Raw genomic sequence first — 14015 nt, forward strand, 5'->3', positions numbered from 1 at the left:
CACATTTTGTTGTCATTTCAGAGTCTAGCTGAAAATTTCTTGCCCTTTTAACAGCACAGTAATTTCACTGCAAATACCCCAGACATCAAAAGACTGTCATGTGTGAAATGAGAACTGTTTGAGCAGAGGTGTGACTTTTGTGTAGCTCCACCTAACTTTACTTCTTAACATTCACCCAAGAGAGCATTTATCCATCAACATGTGTTGGACCTTGGATGCATACGAGAGGCCCTGCATTCAGATGCACTGAGATGCTATTGTAAAAGTCTTCTGAACTTCAGGTCATTAGAACAAGAGTGAGCGAAGCGTAGGAACATTAAGACAGTAGAGCTGGAGGAAACTGATTGCAATTAGGTCGATTGTCTTCTATTTATATGGTTATTGGGAGGTACCGCTTTGACTGTGTCAAAATTCTCACACTCGTTGAGTGAAGTCTCCCGCAGTGGAGCTGACAAGTCCTCTTCAGGCAATTACCTGCTAACTAGGTTGCTCTCACCTTGGTGACAAGCTTGTTAGGTGGGTTTCTGCTTTGTGAAAGCAGACAATTTCCTTCAGCCCGAGGGTGAGTTGCTCGGCTACTGTAGATTCTGGCTAATTTGTGAATCAAATTCTGGCTCTGGTTCCTCTCTGTCTGATGGGAGATTGGATCTGGGGATGAAAACACAAAAACCTTCTTAAGAAAGAAGTCAAGAAGTTTCTTCTTTTTAAAAAAAATCTTGCTGAGTTTTTTCTAGTTTTCTTCTGTTACATATCACAAATGTTCTAAAATACTGCATTTTAGAAATACTGTAAATGACATTTTTGTTACTGTATTGCATTTGTGTGTTTATGTATGTTTGGGTAGGTATACATTGCTGTAATTTATACAATGCAAAAGGTATAAACATACTGGAGAGATATTTAAAGTAGCGTTTTGTGTTGAGCACATCAGTGTGTTTTTGGTCGGAGACAGATTTATTCATATGACACTTGTTCAGCAAGCATGTGTTAACAATTGGGAAAAACGGTAATTGTTGCTATTTGAACTGTCAGTATTTGAAAAGTGTAACTATTTTTGAAATGACTATGTATTTTTAAAATCTCACTCTACCAATTGTTATAAGAAAATGCAGTGTGTGTACTGTACATTGTATATACATTCTCTGCATGCCTTATATTCTATGAATTTGCTACCTTGTTACCTGTGCTATCTAATTATCAAAAATGTTGTATTTTCATGTCACATTTTTTTTTGCACATCCATTGTGTTGTATGATTTCTCCCATTACAAATGGATCATTCCATAATATTGTGAGAGAAATAATATAATTTGGGTCTTTCTACAGCATGGCAAGAAAACAAGTAAATAATTTTATTCCAGTTTGTCCACATTTACCCAAATTTCTGCACCCGTTGTGGACACATTGCTAACATCACTAAATTAAGCATGCAATGTAGAGTTTTTGTCATATCTTTAACATTTCAGAATTTTTTTTTTTTAATAATATGCAATACACATTATATAATATGCAGTATACAATAATAAATGTGCTAGTTTTCCAATCTGACCGCTGTCGGCATTTTAAGCATATTGGTATGAATGAACATACCATATCAGTCATGTTGCCATTGCCATGCAACCTACAATGTCAGTTATGTTGTTTCCTGCCATTCACGACTCCTCTCTGATGGCCTCACAGGGTAGTAAAGCATTTATTGGATGCACTAGAATCTGAAAAGAAGTACTTTTAATGAATTCAGACATGCTCATTTCACATACTGTTTTTTTTTTTTGTGTCTACTACATAGTATAGGGAAGTGGGCATATTCAGACAAGGGTAGGTCTTCTGATGGATTTATAAATATTATAACTTACTTTTTTATAATATGAATTGATATACTCTTTCAGGTAAGGAGGTTGTTTGACAAGCAGTTATATGGCAACCGCTAGACCTTAAATAAGTATTACCCTGTATCCGCTCATGAGGGGGCCGTGTATGTCAATATTGTCTTGGATAGTGGGGTTAGGCGATACTAAGACCTAGCTTCTGGTGGGGACATTGTGAGAGGAAGAATGAGTTATCAGGGGTCCTCTATTAGCCCCTAGTATTGGTGGGCTCTATTCATGTTGGCCTATAATCTGCTTCAGGGGCCGATCATTGATGCAGTCCTGTCACCACAGAGAATTTTTGCCCTTATTGTCCCCCAGAGAACTAAGCTGGCTCCTGAGCTCTCTCAAAAGAATCAAGTTATTATCAAGGGATTTTTCCCCTTCTTTCTCTCACACCAAAATCAAGAAAGAATGATGCTATTGTGTCCTGTGTGTTCCCAGCTCCTAATTGTGGACAGGACTGACAACTATCCCAAGTTTTAATCTGGTCTATTTATTGGATGGTTTACTCTTCAGTGAGTCAGTGGGGGACAGATTCCATAGCTAATTGTTTAATACTTTTTCACCTTATCTTAACATGGACATAATGGCACTTGCATCTCTCAGGTTTGCTATAAGGAGAACATAAGAGCAGAGGATTGCTGGGATTGCTGATAATGCGTTTGCAGAGCAGACAGCAAAATTCTGGTCGGTCGACAAGTCCCTAACAGTAGGAACAGTAGGGAGAGGATGAATGAGTAGTCAGAGTCAGGCAAAGGTCAGCACAGAGAGATCAATCCTATTCAGCAAAAGTACAAGGGGTGATGCTGAGACAAAGTCAATGTCAGGCAGACTTTGGTACCATAGACCAGTCCATGTTAGCAAAATCTAGAGGGTAAATCACAAACGAAGATCATCAGGATGCAGCGCAAGTTCAGACCACGATGAACAGGCCGATAAATGGGACCAATACAGTGGATACAGCATGAGAACAGACCATACCAACAGGAAAAAAGACTGACAGGATAGGCAGTGATATAGAGAGCAGGCAGATAAAAAAGTAGTAATTGGCAGAAAACAGAAGACAGTTGAGAACGCAGCCACCACGTGGAAAGAGGAAAACAAGGAAAAGTAGAGTAAAGAGGCTCCACCTGGCACACCCTAGGGCTGAGCAGACTGCTGGCGGTGGAAATCCTCAATGAGCACATGGTCCAGGAAGTTCCAAGTCGGGACCCAGCATCTCTCTTTCGGATCGCATCCCTCACAGTCCACCAAATACTGGAATCTCCATCCACACCACCTGGAATCAAAAAGTCCTCCTATTGATGAATGGTGGTAAGCCCTCTATCATTGGGGGCAGGGGGAAAGATGGTCAAAGCTGCGCTGCCCCCATACTGATCACAACGCCCAAGTGGGAACTCAAAATGGCAGGTCTTTGGTAGAGATCCACACCCTTTGCCCACAGATGTAATAGGGCACCACAATCCGAGTTTTTCCCCCCCCGTGCATTCCCCTTTCCTTATCACCTTCTCTCTGGCCCTTATTTAGCAGCAGCATTGGATGAACACCTGGACCGAAGGAACAGCAGCTTTAGTACCCTAGGAAGGAAACAGGGAGTTGAAAGCCAAGACAGCACAACATGGACAACCTGGTCTATTACACCAGCAAGGAGTTATTAGCCGTGTTTCCACAAGTTATTATCAAGGGATTTTTCCCCTTCTTTCTCTCACACCAAAATCAAGAAAGAATGATGCTATTGTGTCCTGTGTGTTCCCAGCTCCTAATTGTGGACAAGGCTGACAACTATCCCAAGTTTTAATCTGGTCTATTTATTGGATGGTTTACTCTTCAGTGAGTCAGTGGGGGACAGATTCCATACCAACTGATGCTGTAATGTCCTTTAAACTCTTTAAAAGGCCTGTACATATTTTTAGCTACTTCAGTTTCAGCTTCTGCTAATTGTTTAATACTTTTTCACCTTATCTTAACATGGACATAATGGCACTTGCATCTCTCAGGTTTGCTATAAGGAGAACATAAGAGCAGAGGATTGCTGAACTGAAATTTAATGCGTTTGCAGAGCAGACAGCAAAATTCTGGTCGGTCGACAAGTCCCTAACAGTAGGGCAGTAGGGCAGAGGATGAATGAGTAGTCAGAGTCAGGCAAAGGTCAGCACAGAGAGATCAATCCTATTCAGCAAAAGTACAAGGGGTGATGCTGAGACAAAGTCAATGTCAGGCAGACTTTGGTACCATAGACCAGTCCATGTTAGCAAAATCTAGAGGGTAAATCACAAACGAAGATCATCAGGATGCAGCGCAAGTTCAGACCACGATGAACAGGCCGATAAATGGGACCAATACAGTGGATACAGCATGAGAACAGACCATACCAACAGGAAAAAAGACTGACAGGATAGGCAGTGATATAGAGAGCAGGCAGATAAAAAAGTAGTAATTGGCAGAAAACAGAAGACAGTTGAGAACGCAGCCACCACGTGGAAAGAGGAAAACAAGGAAAAGTAGAGTAAAGAGGCTCCACCTGGCACACCCTAGGGCTGAGCAGACTGCTGGCGGTGGAAATCCTCAATGAGCACATGGTCCAGGAAGTTCCAAGTCGGGACCCAGCATCTCTCTTTCGGATCGCATCCCTCACAGTCCACCAAATACTGGAATCTCCATCCACACCACCTGGAATCAAAAAGTCCTCCTATTGATGAATGGTGGTAAGCCCTCTATCATTGGGGGGAGGGGGGAAGGGGCAGAAGCTGCACTGCCACCATACTGGTCACCATAGTGATAGGGTATGGCCCGATGAACTGGTAGCGCCCGGTAACTCAAAAAGGCAGGTCTTTGGTGGAGATCTACACCATTTGCCCACAGATGTAACGGGGCACCACAGTCCGATGTCAGTCAGCAGTTTTTTTCCCCCATGCATTCCCCTTTCTGTAGCACTTCCTCTCTGGCCCTCCTTCAGGTGTGGCAGCAGCACTGGGCGAACATATGGACCGAAGGTACAGCAGCTGTAGGACCCTGGGAAGGAAACAGGGAGTTGAAAGTCAAGACAGCACAACATGGACAACTTGGTCGATGTCACTGGCAGGAAGTTATTGGCATATTCCACCCACACCAACTGCTGACTCCAAGAAGACGGGCGGGAGACCAGACATCATTTGAGATCCTGGTTTGGATGGTTGGTCTGTGGTTTGAATACTGATGAAATACTAGCAGTAGTGCCAATCTGCCAACAGAACCCCCTCCAAAAGTGAGAGACAAACTGGGGTTCCTTGTCAGAAACCACATTCTCCGGAATACCATGGATCCAGAAGACGTGGTCTACAACCACTCAGGCCATCTCCCTGGCATACAGGAATTTGGGAAGGGGAATGAAGTGGACTGATTTGGACCGTTGACAAACTTGTTTTGAACACAAAATGAGCATGTGCCCGCAGACTTAAGGACATCATCTGCCATGGCCAGACACCAAAAGTGGCCCGAGACCTCCTTACTCCCAGATGGCAGACAAGTTTGGAGGAATGTGTCCTCACTTGAAGACCACAGAGTGGACCTACCCAGGAATGAAAAACTGACCCGCTGGACAATTCCCCGGGTCACCTAGACTCTGTTCAATGCTGCCTTCTGTGACCCTCGATAACCGATACGGCCCCCATCACTCTGCCCTGAGGCAAGGTGGTATCTTTAAATTTAGATGCAGTGATGTACACATAAAAACTTGAAGTATTGATTTTGTAGTTAGGGGCGGATCATTATGTTAAATAAAGCTTTGTGGAACGCTGAATAGGGCATGTGCTTTGAAATGATCCCTGATTGATGAGAGATTAAATCAGTGTGAGATGGGCAAGAGGAAACTTGAGTTAATTTTCTTTTGAGGAAAGATCTGTGAAAAGAACTTCTGCCAAAGAATTTTACAAGCTGGGGTTTTATCTCTGCCTTCTCACATTTCCTTGCAATATTAGACCGACTTATAGTTAATATTCAGAGAATGTTTACTAGTTACAAATATTTTTTTTTAACTGTAATTTCATAATTGTGAATCGACCATAGGTATGATCACAAAGTTTTCTTCAGAAAGTTGGTTGTATATCATTTTTCGATGCTACTTTGTTAAAATATAATGTGGCTTTTAATAACACAATATGCATCTTAAATTTTCATACATTACATGTTTTATAAGCTATTGTTCAAAAGGACTCACAAAAGTGTTAGAATATCTCTATTTGGTAATGAACACAAACTTTCTATCTATCAAGATTCCATTAGTAGAAAACTTCACATTTTAGTTCTTAACTATGCTTACACAGTGTCTTTCACAGAAAGAAGAAAACAAAGAGTCATGCACATATACAGACACATTTACATACAAACATCAAGACACGTACAGTAGATTTACACAGAGAAACACAAATGCACAAGCACATAATCACGCATAAATATAACAACAAACCTGTTATTAGTTAGCAGCATTATAAATGAGGGTAGTTCATTTAGTTTCTGCACTGCTGCTAACTTTCTAACTTTCATGTACAACGGGGTAGGGAAAGTTAGAAAAAAAAAACATTAATTTTGGTCATGAATTCACATATACTGGCTATTAAAGGCAAACGTGAAAAATACGTGAGTAGTACAATTGTGAATACAAACTAAATAATTAATTTTGTCATAGCAGAAACAAAACCTATAATCAGGGTCCAAAATTAACCTTTTACCAAACAAAAATAAAAATCTAAAATGAAAAATGATGATAATTACAAAAATATTTTTCACCATCTGTCAAAGGTGGGTGAGTTGAGAAAATATACCAGCCATGATACTGTGGCCATGATGATTATTTTCAATAATTATATACTCACACTGGACGAGTGTTAATTTTGGACCCTGCATGAACATTTACATTTATTCATTTAGCAGACATTTTTATCCAAAGTGACAAATGAACAGTGTTTCATCTACTGAATAAAGGCACAATTACCTTTGTATATTCATTCTGAAATGTAGTGGACCTCTCTGTTTGTGAAATATCAATAATACTGTCACACACAAATAAGGAAATGAATATCATGCTCCATTTGAAGATAGAAGTGCTCACATCTGCTTGTTTTAGCTTTTATAGATTATTGATCTTTGGGGAAAACTGGGTGCTTTCACATTAGCACTTCTGGTGCACAACTGGGTTAGTTTGAAGTCAGATTTCAGCTTGTTTGGATGATGTGATTGCTGTTTTCTGAACTCAGGTGGTACGAGTCCACAAGTTAAATTTACTGCAGATATTAACCCAATCGTCCTAAATTGCTTAAGTGAACCTCTATTGATGTTGTATAATATAGTCAAATTATGTGATTGTGTGTGTGATGATCTAAAATGAAAAAAAAAAAAAAATATATATATCTATATCTATATCTATATCTATATATAGGACTGACACACTGCAAGCAGACGTTCTTTGGAACCTTTGCAATACATTCGCGAAAACAGCTGCTGTTTTGATGACACACGTTTACCACGGTTTGGACCCAAAAATACAGTGTGAACACAATCCAGTAGGAGCAGGGAAAAAGGGGAGCAACTGAACTCTGGTTTGGACCAAGCAATCAAGTATAAGTATAATGGCACTCTAAACAACATTATATAGAAGAGGTCTTGATATGTGCGATGAGTTCTAAAATCATATCAACATAACAATGACATATAGACAATGCATGGACATTCACTCAGATACAAGTGCATTCGTAACCTAACGTTAGTAACTTACAATAAACTCAAACTAATGCATAAGTTCAGTGTTTGGTCTTACACACAGAGACAACATGACGTGTATTATATTTCGTAAAGGAATTTGTTAATCGGTTGTTTGCTGGTATTCAGGAATGTTGGAATGCACTTTGTATTAAAAAGATACAAATAGCTTCTTTAATGGTGTTAGTAGTAAGGCTATCGTTAATAATGCAACTATCACCACATTTCAGAGGCACTTATGGGCAAACCCTGGTATTCAGTTTGTGCTGCATTTGTTGTTACAGAGTTGTCCCATCTGGGTTTGCTGCCACGTGCCAACAAAACCTCTCCCTTTGAAAGGTTTTCTGTTCTTTTCTTGGAGACACAACTGGTCAAGGTCCCAAGGGCCTCTAGTAATCTGATGCATCACTTATCCCCTCCTGTATCAGACTGGAAATGATAAGTCCCTTCCAGAGCAGAGCCACAAGCCTGTATTTGTCCTCAACAATGGAGAACCAAGCCTTTATGGGTTTTTCTTTTTGTTTGTTGAAACAGCATTCTTTGAAAGTGTTCTAGAATTACTTCACTGTCCACTGTATCCCTTTTTGGTGATTATCTTATTAGTGGAACCACAAACAACTCAATTCAACTCAGTCTACAAGTTTTGGACAAAAGGCCCCAAATGTCTGATCCAATCTGGTTTTGGTTTGGTGGTTTCTTACTTGCAGGCGTGGACATCATAAACTCGTGTACACTCCTGGCAACTCACGTAGCAGCACCAGTGAAAAATGCAGTGGCATTTCTCCTTGCGTTTCTCAGTTTGAGTGCTGTGGCCTCGGCCGCAACAGAGCAAGTCGCAGCCATCGATACCATGTGATGTGAGGTTACATATACGATCGCGGGTGCCAAAGGAGCCGGTTTCTGGGTTGGGTTCACAGAAGTTAGGTGAGCTTTCATAGTAGACAAGGTCAGTTTCGGTAGGGGGCTTGAAGAAGGTGTACTTTGGTCGTAAGGTCTCGACCCAGCCTCGCGATTCCCGATGTTTCTCCACCACCATTTCTGATGAGCTGTCATACTTGTCCTTCATGTAGTCACCTATCATTCGAAAGTCAGGTTGCGACCACCAGCAGGTTTTCACCTCACAGCTGCCTGAAAGGCCGTGACACTTACATTTCAGGTACATGCGGTCAGTGATTGACTAGGGGAAAAAGGAAAACAGAATATTGATCTTAGCACTAAGATTCTATATGATATTACGCTTTATTTTTTACCACAGCAATTCAAGAAAGACAGCACTTCTGCGTTTGGATGTTGGTCCCTTGGTTTCCCGACCAGGCATTCGTAACTGTTTTGAATAGTAAGACTTGTTTGTTCACCAGCAAGCAGCATAAACTAACCTGAGCATATACTACCTCTGAGCATAAACTAATCGACCAGCAAGCAGACTAAACTAACCAGAACTAGAGTGAAAAAGCATTTTGGTCTTTTCATTAGGAAAAAAGTGCTCACCACACGTCCAGCTTCGTTGTTGTGACGATTCATAGCTGAGCGAGCGTCTGGACGATTCTCACGAGCATCAGCGAACTCTCGGGATACCATGCTGCCAAACTCCACATCCTCACTGCAGCCACCCCACTTCCAGCCCTCACCTGGCGGTCCTTTCCTCCGCGTGTCACAGCCGCAGATGGTGGCGGAGCCCTCGGAGCAAGCCCGCGTCACAGCGAACGCTACCCCCGCTGAGGCAATTGCATGGACAAATGCTGATTCTCGAGTGGCTATGGAAATGGACAGAGAAAACAAGCATATGTTATACCTCAGGATGTCTATCAAAGTTATTGTTTATTTGGGAGATATAACAGTTATTTGTCCTGACATTATTGTTACTATTAAACTACTTAATTTAATTAAACATCTTAGCACTTATGAGCGTGTAGTTAAATTTGTAGGTAAGGCAGTTCACTCAGGTCTCACTGTGGACATGGTGGCGCATTACTGAGGCCTGAGTCAGGGAAGACCAGACATATTCTTCCAGATGAGGTAAATACAAGGCTGACAAGTCTATAATTAGAAAGACTCAATTAAGCAACTCTGAGGTGGGGAAATAGGCCTGTATTACTCATAGCTAAGACTCACTGTCGAATTGTGCATGGTTACAAGACCCAACGCGTTACTTTCAGAATTAATTTGAAGAATGAACAATGCAAGTTTAGGTTGATTATAATCTCAAAGATGATCCAACATTCTGTCTAACAGGGGATTTTGTGACGATTCTTGCTGACGAGGGCCCCATACAAACTTAAAAGCGATTTATAACAGACAGCTAATGAGGGTTGGTAATTTTGATGAATACTCTGTGGTCTTGTGCAGTCTTGCACTTGCAGGAGAGAGGAAATGGCTATGGAGACGTTGTGAATCAAGTCTTCCTTTGTTACAGGTTTCAGCTGGTTAGAGAAATCAAGGCTAGAGATAATAATGTTGCAAAACTGGCCACAAGTCTTTTTTATTCCACAATGCTAATTATAATGACAAAAAGATCCTTTGGAAGTTTTGATTGAAATTACCATCCAAAACGATGCTTCTTTGTTCTTGACTACAAAAATATTAAAACCTATATCAGTTGATGGTCTTTACTGTAGCACAGATGCCATTGATTCCTCTTGCTCAAACTTCTGCTTCCATATCCATCAACTAAATCACATTGTAGTTGGGGGTACAAAGGGGGTCTGAAAGGGCCATTCAATTACAATTTAAAACCCACTGAGTGACCTGTGTTTTATGATCAGGAAGCCAATAAAACGTGGGTCAAATACGGCTGTCCGACAATAACATGGCAGACTGGTTGGGGGAATAAAGGAGAGACAGCGTTGGGGGAAAGTGGGGGCAGATTAATATCCAGAGGAACAATTGATCAAAAATGGATAAATGGGAGATACGGAGACACTTTAGAATGGTAGGGCGTCTCTTTACCTGAGAAAAGAATGCAGGTGAAGCCAGATTAGACTGATTATTTGTGACAACAGTTGGCCCCTGCTGCCCACCTTCTGGCTAACTTTGCTGGACCCTCACATGGCAAGTGGTCCCTGTTACCTGCTGGGACCCTGAATCCCTCATTGTGCTGCCACTGTCACGGTGAATTACACACACAAAAGCCCCCCGATATTTTATATGAAATTTGCCGTTGCCAGTGATAAGTGGGGACCAAGTTAAGTCATAGCAACAGAGAACTATGCATTGGCCGGACCCCACTTGTCGGCAGACGGGGAAATCCCCATTGAAATGGTTTCATAAAACAATCTAAAGGGCGTGTGAATTGTGAAAGGAGCTTTCTCTCTGGCTTAATCTTATGGTCGCCCAGATATTGTGTGGTGAGTTGGGCCCAGCAGGAGGCGGGGCTAAGGTCCCACCATCAACTCCGTATGCCACACCCCATTCTTTCTTTCTTGGGCAGAGTTAATGATATACTGGTGAGCAGACCTCCCCCGGCACAGTTAAACATGCATTTGATGAAAGGCACGGTGCTCTCAGTACATCCTAAATTGTAACAGTTTCTCCTCCTGAGAGCAGAGGTCATAACCTGGGTAGCCTGACCTCATGAAAAGTTGGTTTATGTGAGGGTTTTAGCATTAAGAGTCCATGGGATTCCTTTACTTCATTTAGTGGTGGTGGGTGACATGGTGGATGCCCCTGAGTAATTCCAATGAAAAGGCTTTCCTTGACACCCTGATGTAATTTTATTGCTTGCTAAATGTCTGAGGAAATTGCAAGGAAAGGCAATTTTGAACAAATATCACAAAACAATATGGTGGTAAGACAATGTATGTAAAAGGCCACAAAATCTTTTCAGTTTAACGGTCTGATTTCAGTAACAACAAAAATCTTGAGTGACATTAAGAACAAGTTAATTCTGGTGTCCAATTACAGCTTGCATGCGACTGGCAATGTTATCTGCTGTAGGTGTGTTCAGCAAACTCTTCTAGAACACCTGCGCTGACTCTCCTTTCATCGCGGATTCCAGTGGGTCGTGTTTTGACACTTTGGTTAATGTAAATTAATGAGCATTGATGCAGACGTAGCCCGAGGCAGCACTGTGAAGTAGATAGATGAGGATGAGATTGGAGAGGTAGTTTACCATTGCAAAACAATGCAACACTGTAGGCAACAAATACACAGTTTTATGAGAGGTACAAAGCGAGCAAAGCTAGGTGGCAAACCTGACTTTCCATGCATAAGTTTGTGAAGTAACCAAAGAAAGCTGTCAAATGGTCAGTAAAAGTATTAAAGTAAAGGCCTTTAAAGGTGCACTTTCCGCCCACAATTTGAAAAATAATGGCTGGTTTTCAGACAGGTTTCCAGTAGACTCCCCCCATCTGCCAAACAACAAGCAAACAGGTCCTGTCCGAAGTTACATGATTAGTTAAGCCAATGTCAGGTTGATTGGGATGCTGAAACAAACAGAACATCTTCTGATAGCCCCACAGCGCCAGACTACCACTGGAAAAAGTAGATTTCTGAATACTGAATGCCGAGGAAACATCATCCACATCTGCTGAAAGTGGCAGGGCAGATCTCAGACAGCTGTGTGATTGTCGGTAACAAGCCGCTGAAGACCTATTAAAGATCAGCGCTCCATTCAGCCCAGCACAAAACAGAAGAGGAAACCGAAGCACATCCGTCTGCGCTGCAGACATTAACACCAGCACACAATAGCACTAGCTCAGCAAAAGTGACAATGTAAGTCACAAAGGAGCGAAAGTGAGAGGTGCTCTTCTCTAAGCTCTGTGAAAAGCTTCTGAGCTTCGAAGCGGCCCTTAAACCGCCCCCAACAAAGCACTTAATCTGCCTGCTTTGACCTCTCGCATTATGAAGAGCTTCAGAAGCTTTAATCCAATCAAAATGATTTACTAAAGCCAGCCCTGGACCCCGATGACTGACCTGGTTCAAACTCCCATCACCCCTGTCCCTGACAAATCTCCCCTTCAATTTAGACCGGAGGAGGGGGAACTGCAGGGGATATGGAGTGGCTATTAACACTACAATGGAGAAGACCTGAGTAGTCCTCCCATCATCAGTGGCCCGCTTGGGCTCAAGCCCTCTCCATCAATGTAACAATTGCTTGAGAGTTTATTAAAAGCAATTGGCACTGCTGACACCACCTCCCGCCGTAACCGGTTATCAGTATTCATCCCACCTGCGGCCTCTCGAAGCGCTCGATGGGCTCCTTGTACCCTGACCGATCATTTCTCCTGGACACTGTGAGAGGGCTAAACTGATACAACTTTGAATTGAAATAACTTTTTCATAATGAGAGGGGAATAAAAACAGCAACAGGAAGCCAAACGCTTCTCATATACTCTTTCCAAATCTCAACATACCAGAGCAATATCCACTGACTGCAGTGCTGGGGAGTAACAATTTAAAAACCAAACTATATTCTTCTGTACAATAGCTCAGCTGTTTTAAAAACAGAGTAATTTTTCCAGTAGCTACTCCCCAAGGTGCTTACAAAGTGGTGTTGTGTGACGAAATGTCACATTGCTATTTTGTAATATTGTATTGCACACACAGCTTAAAACCAAGGGAACTGGTTATAAAATCATAACCATAATAATCATAATCATAATAAAAGCATTATCACATTATCTAGAAATGAGAACATCTTTTGAGAAACCACCGGCTTGTTTTACTTTACAACTAACAGAATGGACATTGAAAAATAATGTTTTTTTGGTCCCACTTTATATTAATTGGCCTTAACTACTATGTACTTACATTTAAATTAATCCTTTGGTACAATGCACTTATTGTGTACATACATGTTTTTACATTGTACTTATAATTTAAAAATACCTGCATGTAATTACATCTGTAATTAATTTCTGTAATTACATTTATAACACAAACCACCAAACCTGTCCCTAACGTTACCCGTATCCCACCTCAATAGCAGCAAAAGTGTTTTGCAATACAATATGAACACGATAAGTACTTTTGAAGTAGGTACATAGTAGTTAAGGCCACTTAATATAAAGTGGGACCTGCAAATTTATTTGGGAAAATAGATTTGTATTTTCTGATTCCAATCCATATTTAGAGAATATTGTGGTGTGGTGGGGAAGATTTATAGTTGACATCTATAGGAAGATCTGTTGGCTTTTCATTCATATTTAAATACCACTAAAGTACATTTGAAGCTCAGTTTAGATTTTTCATTTACTCAAATTAATTTTTTGGACTTAAAAATATTTAAGGATAATAAAGGAAAATTGCATACAACTATTTTTTAGAAAAGAAACTTAAGAGCAGACAGTTTTCATCCCCCATGGTTGACAGACAACATCCCTTTTGGACACACTCTAAAAAACTGCTGGGTTAAATACAACCCAGTGCTGGGTAAAATAGGGACAAACCCAGCAATTGGGCTGTTTTGACCCCG

General features: G+C 41.2%; 1 protein-coding gene across 1 annotated transcript in view; it reads right to left on the reverse strand.

Moving 5' to 3' along the window:
- Positions 1-8298: 8298 nt before the first annotated feature.
- LOC107711673 (protein Wnt-3a) overlaps positions 8299-14015 on the reverse strand; it is a gene marked incomplete at its 5' end in the record, with an annotated part of 11510 nt that continues 5793 nt past the window's right edge. The window contains 2 exons of the mRNA XM_016516693.1: positions 8299-8780; positions 9092-9357. Of these exons, the coding sequence (XP_016372179.1) occupies positions 8301-8780; positions 9092-9357 (746 nt within the window). The remainder of the gene's footprint in view (positions 8781-9091; positions 9358-14015) is intronic.

Source organism: Sinocyclocheilus rhinocerous, unplaced genomic scaffold (assembly GCF_001515625.1).
Source record: "Sinocyclocheilus rhinocerous isolate Xijiao unplaced genomic scaffold, SAMN03320098_v1.1 scaffold807, whole genome shotgun sequence".
In the NCBI taxonomy this organism is placed as follows: Eukaryota; Metazoa; Chordata; class Actinopteri; order Cypriniformes; family Cyprinidae; genus Sinocyclocheilus; species Sinocyclocheilus rhinocerous.